Source organism: Jaculus jaculus, chromosome 6, assembly GCF_020740685.1.
Source record: "Jaculus jaculus isolate mJacJac1 chromosome 6, mJacJac1.mat.Y.cur, whole genome shotgun sequence".
NCBI classification, from domain to species: Eukaryota; Metazoa; Chordata; class Mammalia; order Rodentia; family Dipodidae; genus Jaculus; species Jaculus jaculus.
Genome location: NC_059107.1, coordinates 93119853 through 93135451, shown reverse-complemented (window position 1 = coordinate 93135451; position 15599 = coordinate 93119853). Strand labels below are relative to the sequence as shown.

Sequence of the window (15599 nt, the reverse complement as noted above, 5' to 3'; positions counted from 1 at the left end):
CTGAATGAAACAGAGAAAACAACTAGAATTGAATATTAAGTACTCATAAGAAGATAATAATAATAAACATCTGTTAAAATAAAATCATGGCTCAAAAGGCAGGCATAGTAGCACACCAGGGCCCATAGCAACGGCAAACAAACTCCAGATACATGTGCCCTTTGTGCATCTGGCTTATGTGGGTCCTAGGGAACTGAACCTGGGTCCTTTGGCTTCACAGGCAAACGCCTAAAAATTAAGCCATCTCTCCAGCCCAGTAAAGACATTTTTTTAAAAAAAGAATATCACTACAGTACTTTGTCTATAGTCCTAAGAAAACAGAATTTTTCCTTTTTTTTTTCCTTCAAGAGATAAGGTCTCCCTGTAGCCCAGGCTAACCTGGAATTCACTATGTAGTCTCAGGGTGGCCTTGAATTCATGGCGATTTTCCTACCTCTGACTCCTCAGTGCTGGGATTAAAGGCTTACGCCACCACGCATGGCTCCTCACTTTAAATTACTCCAATACTTTAGAATTACAAAAATAAACATTTATAGTAATGACAGTAACTGATATGAAGGTGTTGATTTATATTTTGCCCACCTACAATTTAAAGAGTTAAGAGACATTTGGCTTTAATAAGGTTTAATGATTTTACCTCTACTGGAGTTGTTTCAGGAATCTCTCTGAGAATTACAATACAACGTTTATGACTTGGTCTCACTTTCTCACCCTTCTCATCAACTTGTACCATAGGAGAAGCTGAAATTTAAGACAAAAGATGTTTAATTTAGACGTGACAAAATAGTGATACTAACAATGACATGAAAAAAATTATTCATATAATTTCCAACAGAATTATGAGAGACTAGAGTAATGTGCAAAAATTAAATGCTAAAAAAATATTCGGGGCAGGGCATGGTGGTACACACCTTTAATCCCAGCATTTGGAAAGCAGAGGTAGGAGGATTGCCAAGAGTTTCAAGGCCATCCTGACTACATAGTGAATTCCAGTTCAGCTTGGGCTAGAGGAAGACCATACCTCAAAACCAAAACTAACTAAATAAATAAAAATCAGGGCATCTACTTTATGACACATTGTCAAAAAGCCTTTAGGTATGAAAAAGCACCTATGAGGCTGGATAGATGGCTTAGCATTTAAGGTATTTGCCTACAAAGCCATAGGATGCCAGTTTGATTCCCCAGGACCCATGTAAGCCAGATACACAAGGATGTGCATTTGTCTGGAGTTTGTTTGAAGTGGCTGGAGGCCCTGGCGTACCCATTCTCTCTTTCTCTCAAAGAAATAAAAGATATTTTAAAAAAGAAAGAAAAAGCACTTATGAGCTACATATGGTGGCTCAGGCCTTTAATTCCAGCACTCTGGAGGTTGAGGTAGGAGGACCACCATGAACCCCACACCAATCTCAGCTAGAGTAAGAACCGGCCTCAAAGACAGACAAAACCCCAGCTCACTCCTTTAGCCTTGGTTCTTAGGAAGCTAAGGTCAGAGACTTGCTGTGAGTTTGAGGCCAGCCTGGTTACAGAAACACCTACCTCATGGGGGGAAAACAGCCACTTATGATCATTAGCTCCCTTCTGCAGTGCTAGAAATCAAACTCGGAACATCTCCAATATCTTTAATCTTTTTCATGTGTACATGTGGAGATGTCTTCCTCAGTCACACTACAACTTCTTATTCTCTGACACAGGGTCTCTCACTGAAAGTAAAGCTCAATGATTTGGATAGACTTGTTTACCAAGGATTCTGTCTCTGCCTCCTCAGAGCTGGCATTATAGGCACATGCCAACACAGCTAGACTTTTACTTATTTTTTAAAATTTTTTTTTGTTTATTTTGAGAACAACAGACAGAGAGAAAGAGACAGATATATATAATGAGAGAATGGGCACGCCAGGACCTAAGACCACTGCAAATGAACTCCAGACACGTGAGCCCCCTTGTGCATCTGGCTAACGTGGATCCTGGGGAGTTGAGCCTTGAACAGGGGTCCTTAGGCTTCATAGGCAAGCGCTTAACCACTAAGCCATCTCTCCAGCCCTAGACTTTTATTTTTATCTACTTATTTTTGAGCAGAGAGAGAAAATGAATAAGTGTGGGTGTGGGTATAACTGGGCCTCTTGCCATTGCAAACAAACTCCAAATGCATGTGCCACTTGGTGCATCTGGCTTTGCATGGGCACTGGGGAATGGAACCTGGGTGGAATGTCTTTGCAAGGAAGCATCATTAACCACTGAGCAATCTCCTCCAGCCCATTTTGGTTTTTCCAGGTAGTGTCTTCCTCTAGCCCAAGCTGACCTATAATTCAAATACTCTGTAGTTATAGGGTGGCCTTGAACCAATGGCAATCCTCCTAACTTGGCCTCCCAAGTGCTGGGATTAAGGGCATGTGCCACTGTTCCTGGCTTCCATTTACTCATATAAAACTAAAAAGACCTTCCAAAGTCATGTTTAGAATTGATTTTGAAGAAACGATGAATGAAAGATACAACCACATAGCCAAAACTTTGATGTTAGTTCCTTCTGAGCGGTAAAACGTTACAGTTCCTTGAACAAGTAAAGAAAGAATAAAGTTCAAAGCAAGTCTTTAAAAAAAAAAAAAAAAAAAAAAAAAAACACCCAACAACAAAAAAATAAAACCAGAGCTAAGTATGGTGTTATTCAACATCATCCTCAGCTACATACCAAGTCTGAATCTAGCCCAGGCACATGAGAGCCTGAGAAAGAAAGGGACACACACACACACACACACACACACACACACACACACACACACGGCCCATGGTGGTATGCATCTCTAAATTCTACAACTTAGGAAGCTGAAGTACAAGGATTTTGAATTTGAGGCCAGTCTGGGCTACAGAGTGAGACCTTAGGGTGAAGGAGAAGAGAGAGGAAAGAGAAAAGAAACATAGGAGGGAAGAAGGGAGGAAAGGAAAAGTTCTATACAAGTATCAGGAGTATAGGTCATTTGTAAGTCACAATCTGGATTGTGAAATCAGAACAAAAGATGAGTTCATTACAAGCATTTACTCTTAACTCATAAAAGTGACAGTTCAGGGATAGAAAGATGGGATTTGCTTACAAAGTCTGCCATCCAGCTTAAATTCTCCAATACCCACAGAAACCACAAATAAAACACATCAAGAGTTCATTTGCAGCAATAGGAATCCCTAGTGCATCCTTGCTCTTTTTCTCCCTCTCCCTCTCTCTCAAATAAAATCTTAAAAATGCAGCCAGCCATGATGGCTCACACCGTTAATCCCTGGGAAGGCAGAACAAAAAACCAAAAACAATAATAAAAAAAAAAAGTAAGGCACAGAGGGCTGGAAAGATGGCTTAGAGGCTAAGGCACGTGCATGCAAAGCCAAAGGACCAAGATTTGATTCCCCAGGACTAATGTAAGTCAGATGCACAAGGTGGCACACGCATCTAGAGTTCCTTTGCAGTGACTAGAGGCCCTGGAATGCCCATTCTCTCTACCTGCCTCTTTCTTTCTGCCTCTATCTCTCAAATAAATAAATAATATATGTATTTTTAAAACAGGCAATGATATCTTTAGAAAAAGAAACAAAAAGAAAGAAAAAAAAACACCTTAGCTGGGTGTGGTGGTGCACACCTTTAATCCCAGTACTTGGGAGGCAGAGGTAGGAAGATCTACATAAGTTCAAGGCCTCCCTGAGGCTACATAGTGAATTCCAGGTCAGCCTGGTCTAGAGTGAGACCCTACCTCTAAGCACCTGGAAAAAAAAATCCAAAAAAGGAAAGTCCCTGACATTTTAGTTGTGTGCAGGCATGTGGAAGGACGGCGAGGGAGGGAAATGTTACTTAGAATTGGTAGAGCGCTCACCTAGCAAACAAAAAATCTTAGGTTCAATATCTTCAGCACTATAACCAATACGGGGGCGGTAGAGGCATATATGGCTATACGGTTCCAGGCCAGTCTGAACTACATGAAACCATCTCAAAAATAACAACAGAAAAGTTTCAAATACAGCTTTAAGCCTGGCGTGGTGGTGCACGCCTTTCAACCCAGCACTCGGGAGGCAGAAATGAGGGTCACCATGAGTCTGAGGTCAACCTGCAACTACACAGTGAATTCCAGGTCAGCCTGAGCTAGTGAGAACCTACCTCAAAAAAAAAAAAAAAAAAAAAAAAGCTAGGTGTGGTGGCATACACCTTTAATGAGGCCACCCTGAGACTACATAGTGAATTCCAGGTCAGTCTGGGCTAGAGTAAGACCCTACCTAGGAAAAGAAAACAGAACAACAACAAAAAAGTTTCAAATACAGCTTTAAAGAGAATAATATATATAGCTGAAATATGGTATGTATATGTGTGTGTGTGTGTTATTTTTTTTGGTTTTTCGAGGTAGGGTCTCACTCTGGTCCAGTCTGACTTGGAATTAACTCTGTAGTCTCAGGGTGGCCTTGAACTCATGAAGATCCTCCTACCTCTGCCTCCCGAGTGCTGGGATTAAAAGTGTGCGCCACCATGCCCAGCTTCTCTCTTTTTTTTTTTTAAGGCAGGGTCTTGCTCTAGCACAGGCTGACCTGGAACTCACTATGTAGACTTAGGGTGAGCTCAAACTCATGGCGATCCTCCTACCTCTCCCTCCCAAGTGCTGGGATTAAACACATGTGCCACCACGCCCAGTGAAAGTATGATTTTTTTCAAAAAAATTTGTTTATTTGAGAGTGACAGACAGAGAAAGAGGCAGAGAGAGAGAGAATGGGCACGCCAGGACCTCCAGCCACTGCAAATTCGAACTCTAGATGTGTGCGCCCCCTTGTGCATCTGGCTAACATGGGTCCTGGGGAATCAAGCCTCGAACCAAGGTACTTAGGCTTCACAGGCAAGCGCTTAACCGCTAAGCCATCTCTCCACCCCAAGTATGATATTTTTAATAGCTCCTAGTATCTCATAAAACAAGGCTTGTTTACATACTATGTGAACATCAAGATGAAAAACCAAAGCATAGAACTGATATAGAAGCAACACATATAAACATATAAACCAGCCAGTCAGCTAGTAAAAACAAATGAACAAAATACAAAATAAATAATTCCAGTCAAAACACTTCCCTATATGATTAAAAATGAAAAAAAGAAATAAACTATTTAAATATAACCAAAAAGGCATTATTTACATACATCTTAAGACTTCAAGAATTAGATCAGGATCTGTGGTCAACTTTTTTATTTCTTCCATGTTGGCAACTGTCCAAATTGGGACGAACTGATCACTATCCATTTGAGATATCAAGTAAAGATCCTTTGATAAGTTTTCTCTGAAAAGAATAAACAGAAGCAATGTAACAAACAAGTCTTAAACAGCACCTAAAGAAAAAATACATATACCTTATTCATGTCTGTTACTATATCTAGGGAAACAAATGTATGTTATTTGAAATAATGTGTGAATAGTTATAAAGGTTCATTTAAAAATACACCAACATACTATACATCAGCAGCACGTTCACTAAGTTTTTGAATCCCCAAACACATCTGATCCAACGGTATGAATGAGGGAGTTTAAGGAATTATATCAATAGGGAATAAACAGTGTGTTATAAAGTATTATATAAATGCATCCAATACCGTGCCATCTTGTAAACACTTTAATCACTATTTTGTACACACTTTTATCATCTATGTTAGATGGAGAGATGGCACAGCTATTGGGGGTGCTTGACTGTAAAGCTGAGAGGCACAGGTCTGATTCCCCAGAGGCCATGGAAAGTCAGAAGCACAAAGTAGCATGAGCATGTGAGGTTTGTCTTCAGTGGCAGGAGACCCTAACATGGCCCTCCCCTCATTCTCTCTCTCTCTCTCTCTCTCTTCTGTTGCTTGCAAATAAATATACAAACAAGCTGTTTCTGTGGGTGCTTGGGAATTAAAATCAGGGCAAATCAGGACCTCAGATCCCCATAATTGCTCTGCAAAACCTTTTTATCTGCTGAGCCGTCGCCCCAAATGCATTTTCGTTTTGTGTGTTTTTTCTTCTGTTGTTGTTTTTTCCAGGTAGGGTCTCCTGCTAGCCCCAGGCTGATTTGAAATTCAATATATAGTAGTATCGGGCTGAACTCAGTGGCTGGGATTAAAGGTGTGTGCCAACACACCCAGCTGGTTTTTTTTTAGAGGCAAGGTGTCACTGTAGCCCAGGCTGACCTGGAATTTACTATGTAGCCGCAGGGTGGCCTCGAACTCATGGCAATCCTCCTACTTCTGCGTGTGCCACCATGCCCAGCCAAATAAATAATTTTTTTTTAATTAAAAGAAAAAAAGCCGCCGGGCGTGGTGGCGCACGCCTTTAATCCCAGCACATGGGAGTCAGAGGTAGGAGGATCGCTGTGAGTTCAAGGCCACCCTGAGACTCCATAGTGAATTCCAGGGCAGCCTGGGCTAGAGTGAGACCCTACCTCGAAAAACCAAAAAAAAAAAAAAAAAAAAAAAAGCCTATGGCTGACAAGGTCTCTCACTCTAGCTAAGGGTGGCCTTGAACATACAACAGCTATCCTCCTACCTCAATCTCCTGTTTCCTGGGATTATAGACATGAGTTACCATCCCAGGCCTTGTTTGCACTTAAAATATTTTAGGGCTGGAGAGATGGCTTAGCAGTTAAGCGCTTGTCTGTCAAGCCTAAGGACCCTGGTTCGAGGCTCAGTTCCCCAGAACCCACATTAGCCAGATGCACATGGTAGCGCATGTGTCTGGAGTTCATATGCAGTGGCTAGAGGTCCTGGCATACCCAGCCACTATATCTCCCTCCCTCCTTCTCTCTGCCTCAAATAAATAAATAAATAAATAAATAAATAAATAAATAAATAAATAAATAAATAAATAAATAAATAAATAAAAATATTTAGCTGGGTATGGTGGCACACGCCTTTAATCCCGGCACTATGGAGGTAGAGGTAGGAGGATTGAGGTGAGTTTAAGGCCACCCTGAGATACATAGTGAATTCCAGGTCAGCCTGAGCTAAAGTAGGACCCTACCTTAAAAACAAAAAACAAACAAATAAATCTTTAAAAAAAATATTTTGATTTATTTATTAGAGACTAAGAATGGGCACACCAGGGCTTCTACCCACGGAAAACAAACTGCACACACATGTACCACCTTGTGCACATGGCTCATGTGGGAATTGGACCTGGGTCCTTTGATTTAGCAGACAAACACCTTACCACTAACTAAGCCATCTTTGTTTGCATTCTTTATTTTCTCAGGCAGGACCTCACTTTAGTCCAGGCTGACCTGGAATTCATTATGAACTCACAAAATGGCTTTGAAATAATGGGTATACTCCTACCTCTTCCTCCCGAGGGCTGGGACTTAAGGTGTGCACTACCATACCTGGCTGTTTCCATGTTATCATTAGCATGTTTGAATAGTATAACATAAAATGTACATTTAAGTTCAGATGATGTATTTCTCAAGGTATAGTTAAAAAGATATATTTGTATTACATATAAAATCTTGGAGGCTGAAGAGGTGGCTTAACAGTTAAGGTACTTGCCTACAAAGCCAAGAACACATTTTGAATCTCCAGGTCCCACATAAATAAAGATGCACAGTGACATAAGTGTGCAATGTCACACACGTGCACAAGGGGATACAAATGTCGGGAGTTCGTTTACAGCGGCTACAAGACCCTGATGTGCCCATTCTCTCTGTCTACCTCTTCCCCTCTCTCTCAAAAATAAAAAATTTAGGGCTGGAGAGATGGCTTAGAAGTCAAACACTTGCCTATGAAGCCTAAGGACCCTGGTTCGAGGCTCAATTCCCCAGGACCCACGTTAGCCAGACACACAAGAGGGAGCATGCATCTGGAGTTCGTTTGCAGTAGCTGTAGGCCCTGGCGCACCCATTCTCTCTATCTCTGTCTCTCTCTGCCTCTTTCTGTACTGTCGCTCTCAAATAAAAAATAAACCAAAAAAAATTTAAAAAATAATAATTAAAATTTTAAATAACAAAAAATAAGACCAGAATTTGATCTTAAAAAAATTTTTTTTGTCTTTTTTTTTTTTTTTTTTGTCATGCTCTTCTATTCCAGACTGACCTGGAATTCACTATGTAGGCTTGCCTCGAATTCTCAGTGACCCTCCTACCTCTCCCTCCCCAGTGCCAACATCTGCATCTGGCTTTATGTGGGTATTAGGGAATCAACCAGGGTCAAAGGGCTCTACAGTCAAACACCGTAACTGCTGAGTCATCTCTCTAGCCCCTCTGCCCTTACTTTTATTCCATTAAGTTATTCATTATTTTCATTTGACAATTACATTTGTTGTATGTGGATACCAGTAGTTGATGTTGGAAGTCTTCCCCGGTTGCTTTTTAACTCTATTTACTTACTTATTTGTGAGGAGAAAGGCAGAGAAAGAAAGAGACAGACAGACTAGGTGTGCCAGGGCCGTCAGCCATTGCAAACCAACTCTAAACACACTGTGCCACCTTGTGCATTTGGCTTACGTAGGTCCTGGGTCACTGAACCTGGGTCCTTTGGCTTAGCAGGCAAGTGCCTTAACCTCTATGAACCTAGAATTCCTTGATTCTGCAAGCCCATCTAGCCATTGAGCCCCAGGGATTCTTTGGCACTGCCTCCCCAGTGCTCAGATCACAGGTGCATGCCACCATACCTGGGCATTTTAGGTTGGTTAGAGAAACTCAGGACCTCATGCTTGTGCAGCTATCTCCCTAGTCTCAATAACAGTTTCTATGCCAAACAGCCTTCATGATCTAGCCAGGCATGGTGGTGCATGCCATTAATCCAACCATTTCACAGGCTGACTCACAAGTGTTACCAGCAGTGGATCCCGCAAGCTCTACAGTTGGCCAGCGTAGGCCAAATGTGCCAGCAGGTGCTAGGGTGGCATGACTGTTATGAATGAAACTAACTTTCTTGGACAAGACTTCAGACCTACTCCAATGGAAGGAGTGTGGTACTAAAAACCTAATCAAAACCCTATGCCTAGAGAAATCACAAACCCTAAGGGGCAACTACTACTGTTCCCAGGCTAAATGGGTATATTATGCCCACCAAACTACCCTATGTTATGGTGACAAAAGCTTCTCTTTTCAGATGGTAGTTATTACTGGGGTGACTCAAATCTCACAAACTTGCTGAGAAGTGACAGTGGAGTGTTCAGAACTAAGTGAGACATCTCTATGATACCTTCAAGACTCACATACAATGGAGAAGAGGTTAAAAAAAAGGTGTAGCCAAAAGGAGTGCTTTGTTACCCCCCTCCCTGAGGTAGGGTTTCACTCGAGCCCAGGCTGCCCTGAACTCAAGGCAATCCTCCTACCTCTGCTTCCCGAGGGCTGGGATTATGGGCATGCACCACCACGCAGGACCTGAGGACGCTTTGATATACATTCTTCTAGAAAAAAAGAGGCTGTGGCATTCATTACCTCACAGTGGCTGACTCTACCTACACAAGACCTGAATAATGTAAGTGGGGGAAAACAGTAGAAAATGGCCTCGATATCTATGACCTCACAGTGCCGGCTAATACCTACAAAAGACCATCACAATAAGATCATGACATCAAAATAAAAGAGACTGATTAGAGGGGGAAGGGATATGATGAAAAGTGGAGTTTCAAAGAGGAAAGTGGAGGCAGAGAGGGAATTACCATGGGATATTTTTTATACTTATTGAAGCCGTCAATAAATTTTTTTTTAATAGTAGAGGGCTAAAGAGATGGCTTTGCAGATGTCAATACAACCCAAAGTCCCAGGTTTATTTCCCCAGTACCCATGTACACCACATGCACAAGGGCAAGAGTTCCCTATACTTTCTTTTCTTTCTTCTCTCTCTTTTACCCTATATGGGCTGTCAGACAACATGGACTTTCCTTCTCCTGGTTTTAGATAAATTCAATTAATTTAATAATAGAAAACGTTTTAGTATTTTTTTTATTTATTTATGTATTTGAAAGAGAAAGAGGTGGAGAGAGAGAAAGAGCATGCCAGGAATCCAGACACTGGAAATGAACTCTAGAAACATGTGACACTTTGTGCTTATGTGGGTCCTGGGGAATTGAACCTGAGTCCTTTGGCTTTGTAGGCTTAACCACTAAGCCTTAACTGCTAAACCATCTCTCCAGCTCTAGAAAAAGTTTTTAATAAAGAGGGAACTGGACAGATGGCTCAACAATTAAGGGGCATGCCTGCCAAGTCTAATGACACAGGTTTGATTCCCCCAGAACCCATGTAAAGCCAAATACACAGGGAGGCACAAGCATCTGGAGTTCATTTGCAATGGCTGGAAGCCAGGGCATGCCTACTCTCTCTTTCATCTCTCATAAATGCTCATAAATAAATATTTTTTTTAAGAAAAGTAGAGAGAAAGAAACTTCACTGAGAATAGATTGCTGAAGAATTCATCTGAAGACTATACTTTTAGGGCTGGAAAGATGACTTACCAGTTAAAGTGCTTGCCTCCAAAGCCAAAGGACCCAGATTCAGACCCCTAGAACCCATACAAGCCAGATGCACAAGGTTGTGCATATGTCAGGAGTTCTTTTACAGCAGCGGAGGCCCCAGCACACCAATTTCTCTTTCTCCTTTCTCTCTCAAATCAACAAAAATATTTAAAAGCATGTACTACTAACCCCCTGCAAAAACAATAATTAAAAAAAAAAAAAAAAGACTACACTTTAGCTAAGAAACTACACATCATGGGGCTGGGAAGATAGCTCAGGTAGCTTCTTTGCAAAGCTTGATGATCTAAGTTGAATTCATCAGCCACACAAACCAAGACAGGCTTTCATTTGCAGCAGCAAGATTGCCTAGCACACCCATACACACACACAATTATTTTAAATAAAATAAATTTTAAAAATACTATCCCAGCACTTGGGAGGCAGAGGTAGGTGGATCACAATGCATTCGAGGCCACCCTGTGACTACAAAGTAAATTCCAGGTTAACCTGGACTAGAGTGAAACCCTACCTCAAAAAACCAAAAAACCGGCTGAAGGGATGGCTTAGTGGTTAAGGCATTTGCCTGCAAAGCCAAAGGACCCAAGTTTGATTCTCCAGGACCCGTGTTAGCCCAATGCACAAGGGGGTGCCAAGTGTCTGGAGTTTGTTTACAGTGGCTAGAAGCCTGGCACACCCATTTTCTCTGTGTGTCTTTCTTTCTCTGTCAAATAAATGAATAAATACAAAAATTTTTTTAAGGGTTTAAAAATAAACCAAAAAACACAATCCTACATTTTTTTCTACTTTAGAAATATACTGAAGGCCTGGAGGGGTGGCTTAGCGGTTAAGGTGTTTGCCTGCAACTCAAAGGACCCAAGTTTGATTCCCCTGGACCATGTTAGCCAGATGCACAAGGAGGCACATGCGTCTAGAGTTCGTTTGCAGTAGGTGGAGGCCCTGGCGCACCCATTCTCTCTCTCTCTCTTTCTCTATCCCTCTCTCCTCCCCTCCCTCCCTTTCTCAGTCAAATAAATAAATAAATGTATTTTTTAAAAATCCCAGTTAGGCCTAATGTCACTTAAAGGAAATATATACTGAAGAGGATGGAGAAGTAGCTCAGAAGTCAAAGGCACTTGCTTACAGAGCCTACTACCCACCCTGAGTCAATTTCCCAGAGTCCACATGAAGCTGAAGCAAAATGGTACAACTTGGAGCTGGGGAGATGGCTCTGAAAACCCCTGCTTGCAAAGCCTGCCAGACTAGGTTCTAATTCTCAGAACTCATGTAAAATCAGAAGCACAAAGTGGTGCAAGCACATGGAGTTCATTGCAGCAAAAAGATATACTGGTATATGTACACACACACATATACACACACAAATAAAAAATAAGCCAGGGCATAGTAATGGCTCAGCAGTTAAGGTACTTGCCTATAAGGCAAAGAACCCAGGTTCAATTCCCCAGGATGCAAGAGAGCCAGATGCACAAAGTAGAGCATAGTGTATGGAGTTTGTTTGCAGCGGCCAGAGGCCCTGAACAACCCATTCTCTCTATCTGCTTTTCTCCCTTCCTTCTTTCCTTCCCTCCCTCCCCTCTTCCTCTCTTCTCTCTAAATAAATTAATTAAAAAACAAAATAGGTCAGGCATGGTGGCGCACGCCTTTAATCCCAGCACTCAGGAGGCAGAGGTAGGAGGATCACTGTGAGTTAAGAAGCTACCCTGAGACTATATATAGTGAATTCTAGGTCAGCCTGGGATACAGCGAGACCCTACCTTGAAAAAAAGAGTTATACGAAAATGTATTATTGAAAGGAAATGAAAACCACCATTGTTACAATCTACTTCATGAGTATTTTATAACAATAACCAAGCAACTAAGCAAAGGAGAATATCAATTAAAAATGATTTTATACCTTGAGAAACAGAACTCTAACTGCTTTTTCAGACATTCTTTTAAATCTTCTGTAGAAATTGCTGTACTGCTTTCTCCTGGTGGCAGAAAACAAGAAATGGAAGGATTATTATCAAGAATAATAAGTGGTAAAGTTCAAATACTACATTCAGAAGTCACAACAGTATTTGACTTGAAATGCCAAAGTATCCAGGTTTGATTCCCCAGGAACCACATAATAAAAGCCTGATGCACAAGGTGGCACATGCATCTGGAGTTCATTTGCCATGGCTGAAGATGCTGGTGGGTCCATTGTCTGTCTGTCTGTCTCTCTTTCTCTGCCTCTTCTTTCTCTCAAATAAATAAAATAAATTACACAAGTTTTTTTTAAAATATATGATCATTAATCCCGAAAACCACTTGGCTACTATGTTATGAAATACTGACCTAACCTCTATTTAAAAATGTGCTAAACTCCATGGTGCTAATAAATGACAGAGACATCTCTATCACACCTTCCAAGGTTCCGGATCCATTGCAGAAGGTGGTGGAAAGAATGTAAGGAAAGTCTGGACTACTTACAATGCAATCTTCCAGACACAAAATTGCCTGGATACTCATGATCTCACAGTGCCTGGAACTACCTATATAGGACCAGTACAACAGCAGGAAAAGATAATTAATGACAATCAAAATAAGAGAGGGGCTGGAGGGATGGCTTAGCAGTTAAGCACTTGCCTGTGAAGCCTAAGGACCCCGGTCTGAGGCTCAATTCCCCAGGACCCACGTTAGCCAGATGCACAAGGAGGCGCACGCGTCTGGAGTTCGTTTGCAGTGGCTGGAGGCCCTGACACACTCATTCTCTCTCTTTCTCTCTCTCTCTCTGGCTCTTTGTTGTTCTCAAATAAACAAAAAAAAATTTTTAAAAAAAGACTGATTGAGAGGGGGAAGGGATATAATGGAGAGTTGGATTCTGAAGGGGACATTGAGAGGCGAGGCAATTATGCTTATTGTCTATAATTATGGAAGTTGTCAATAATAATAATAAAAGACCAGCCTTGATCCACAGTGAATTCCAGCTCAGCCTGAGCTAAAGTGAAACCATGCCTCGGGAGAAAAATAAAGAAGTGCTAACTACTTAATTAATAGTAGTCTAAACCTGATGACTGGAATGAGGTGTACAAAGAGAAACATATTTATATATAACTACATCACCTTTATCAGTAGGACATTTGATGTTAGTCATGCTCGTTTGATTCTATCTATCCTTTTTCCTTCATTCCTTGATTTTTAAAAATATGTATGCATTTATTTATTTATATGAAGAGACAGAAGAGAGAAAGAATAGGTGTGCTAGGGCCTCTGGCCACTGCAAAGGAACTCCAGATATATGTGCCACCATATGCATATGGAGAATCACATCTCGTTCCTTAGGCTTTGCAGGCAAGCGCATTAACCACTAAGGTATCTCTCCAGACTCCCTTGTTTCCTTGATAAAGTCTCTTCACTGATTCTGGAGATCTTGACAGTTCATGAGCCCCAGTGATTCTCCAATCCCCATAGGATTGAGTTACAGCTGCTCATGCCCACACCCAGATTATTTATGTGGGTTCTGGGTAACCTAATTCAGGGGTCTCCAACCTCCATGCTTATGCACAAAGTGCTAACTTCTGAGCCATCTCTCCAGGCCTCTATTTTTTTTTTTGTTATGTTAAAATTATTTATTTTAAACAGAATGAGAAACAGGCAGAGAGAGAGGAGGAGGAGGGAGGGTAGAAGTGAATATGGGCACACCAGGGCCTCTAGCCACTACAAAGGAATTCAAGATGCATGTACCACTGTGTACATCTGGCTCACGTGGGTACTAGGAATCAAACCTGAGTCCTTAGGCTTCACCAGAAAGCTCCTTAGCTGCCAAGTCAGCTCTCCATCCCTGGCTCTCTAATTTTTAAACAAGAGAGACACTTTATTATATAGCTCAAAGATTCCTCAAGCTTTTTGCCTCTGCCATGGTTTTTCATGTTTGTTGTTGTGTAACTGTGTTAAGTACAGGTATGCATATGCCACACAGCATAGATGCAGAGGTTATAGGACAAATACAGGGTTGGTCCCAACTGTCCACCTCATTTGAGGCAGGGTTTCTGGCTCTGGATTCTGCTGTTTTTTTTTTGCTGGGTTCACCTTGAAATTCTAAGTAATTCTGTCTTTGCCTCCCACTTGGCTATCAGCACCAGTGCAATGGGATTAGAAGTCCACATGACTCCAGACTTTTTTTTGTTTTTTAAGTTTTTCGAGGTAGGGTTTCACTCTAGCCCAGGCTGACCTGGAATTCACTATATAGTCTCAGGGTGGCCTCAAACTCATAGTGATCCTCCTACCTCTGCCTCCCGAGTGCTGGGATTAAAGGCGTGTGCAACCACGCCCTGTGACTTCAGACTTGTTCCATGGGTTTTGCTCAGGTTGCTCTATATTGTGTGGAAAGTACTTTCTCTGCCCATTGTTTTTAAAATTTTTATATTTTAGTTATTTAAACGGGGGGAGGGGGAGATAGAGAGAGACTGGGCATATGAGGGCCTCCACCACAAATGAACTCCAGACACATGTGCCACCTTGTCCATCTGGCTTACAATGGTACTGGGGAATTGAAACTGGGTCCTTAGGTTTCAAAGGCAAGTACCTTTAAATGCTAAACCATCTCTTCAGCCCTGTTTCTTTTTAAAAATATTTTATTTACTTATTCGAGGAAGAGAATGGGCATGCCAGGGCATCTTACCACTGCAAACTAATTCCAGATACATGTGCCACTTTGTGCATCTGGGTACAGGGGCAATGAACCAAGGTTATTAGGTTTTTTAGGCAAGCACCTTAACCACTGATCTGTCTCGCCAGCCTATCATTTTTGTTTTAAGACATTCAAAACAAAACACGCTTTTTAGCAAAGGTGATGGCACATGCCTTTCATCCCAGCATTTGAGAGGCAGAGGTAGGAGGATTGCCACTAGTTCGAGGCCACTCTGAGACTACATACATATAATGAGTTCCAGGTCAGCCTGAGCTAGAGCAAAACCCAGCCTCAAAAAGCAGAAAATACAAAAAAAAAAAAAAAGTTTTTAAAAAGATTTGCCTTTATTTATTAAAGACAGAGAGAAAACAAGAGAGAATGGGTGCATCAGGGCCCCTAGACACTGCAAATGAACTTGAGACTTATGCACCACCATGTGCATCTGGCTTACGTGGGGCCTGGAGAATCGAACCTGGGTTCTTAGGTTATGTAGGC

At 41.6% G+C, this 15599-nt stretch overlaps 1 protein-coding gene across 3 annotated transcripts in view; it reads right to left on the bottom strand.

The window, feature by feature from the left end:
* The window catches only part of Larp4 (La ribonucleoprotein 4), a 68787-nt gene that overhangs the window by 32173 nt on the left and 21015 nt on the right, over positions 1-15599 (bottom strand). For all 3 annotated transcript variants that reach the window (XM_045152006.1, XM_045152004.1, XM_045152005.1), the window contains exons 4-6: positions 12345-12420; positions 5155-5291; positions 638-741 (exon numbers count right to left, since the gene is read on the bottom strand). In XM_045152006.1, coding sequence (XP_045007941.1) covers positions 638-741; positions 5155-5291; positions 12345-12420 — 317 coding nt within the window. The remainder of the gene's footprint in view (positions 1-637; positions 742-5154; positions 5292-12344; positions 12421-15599) is intronic.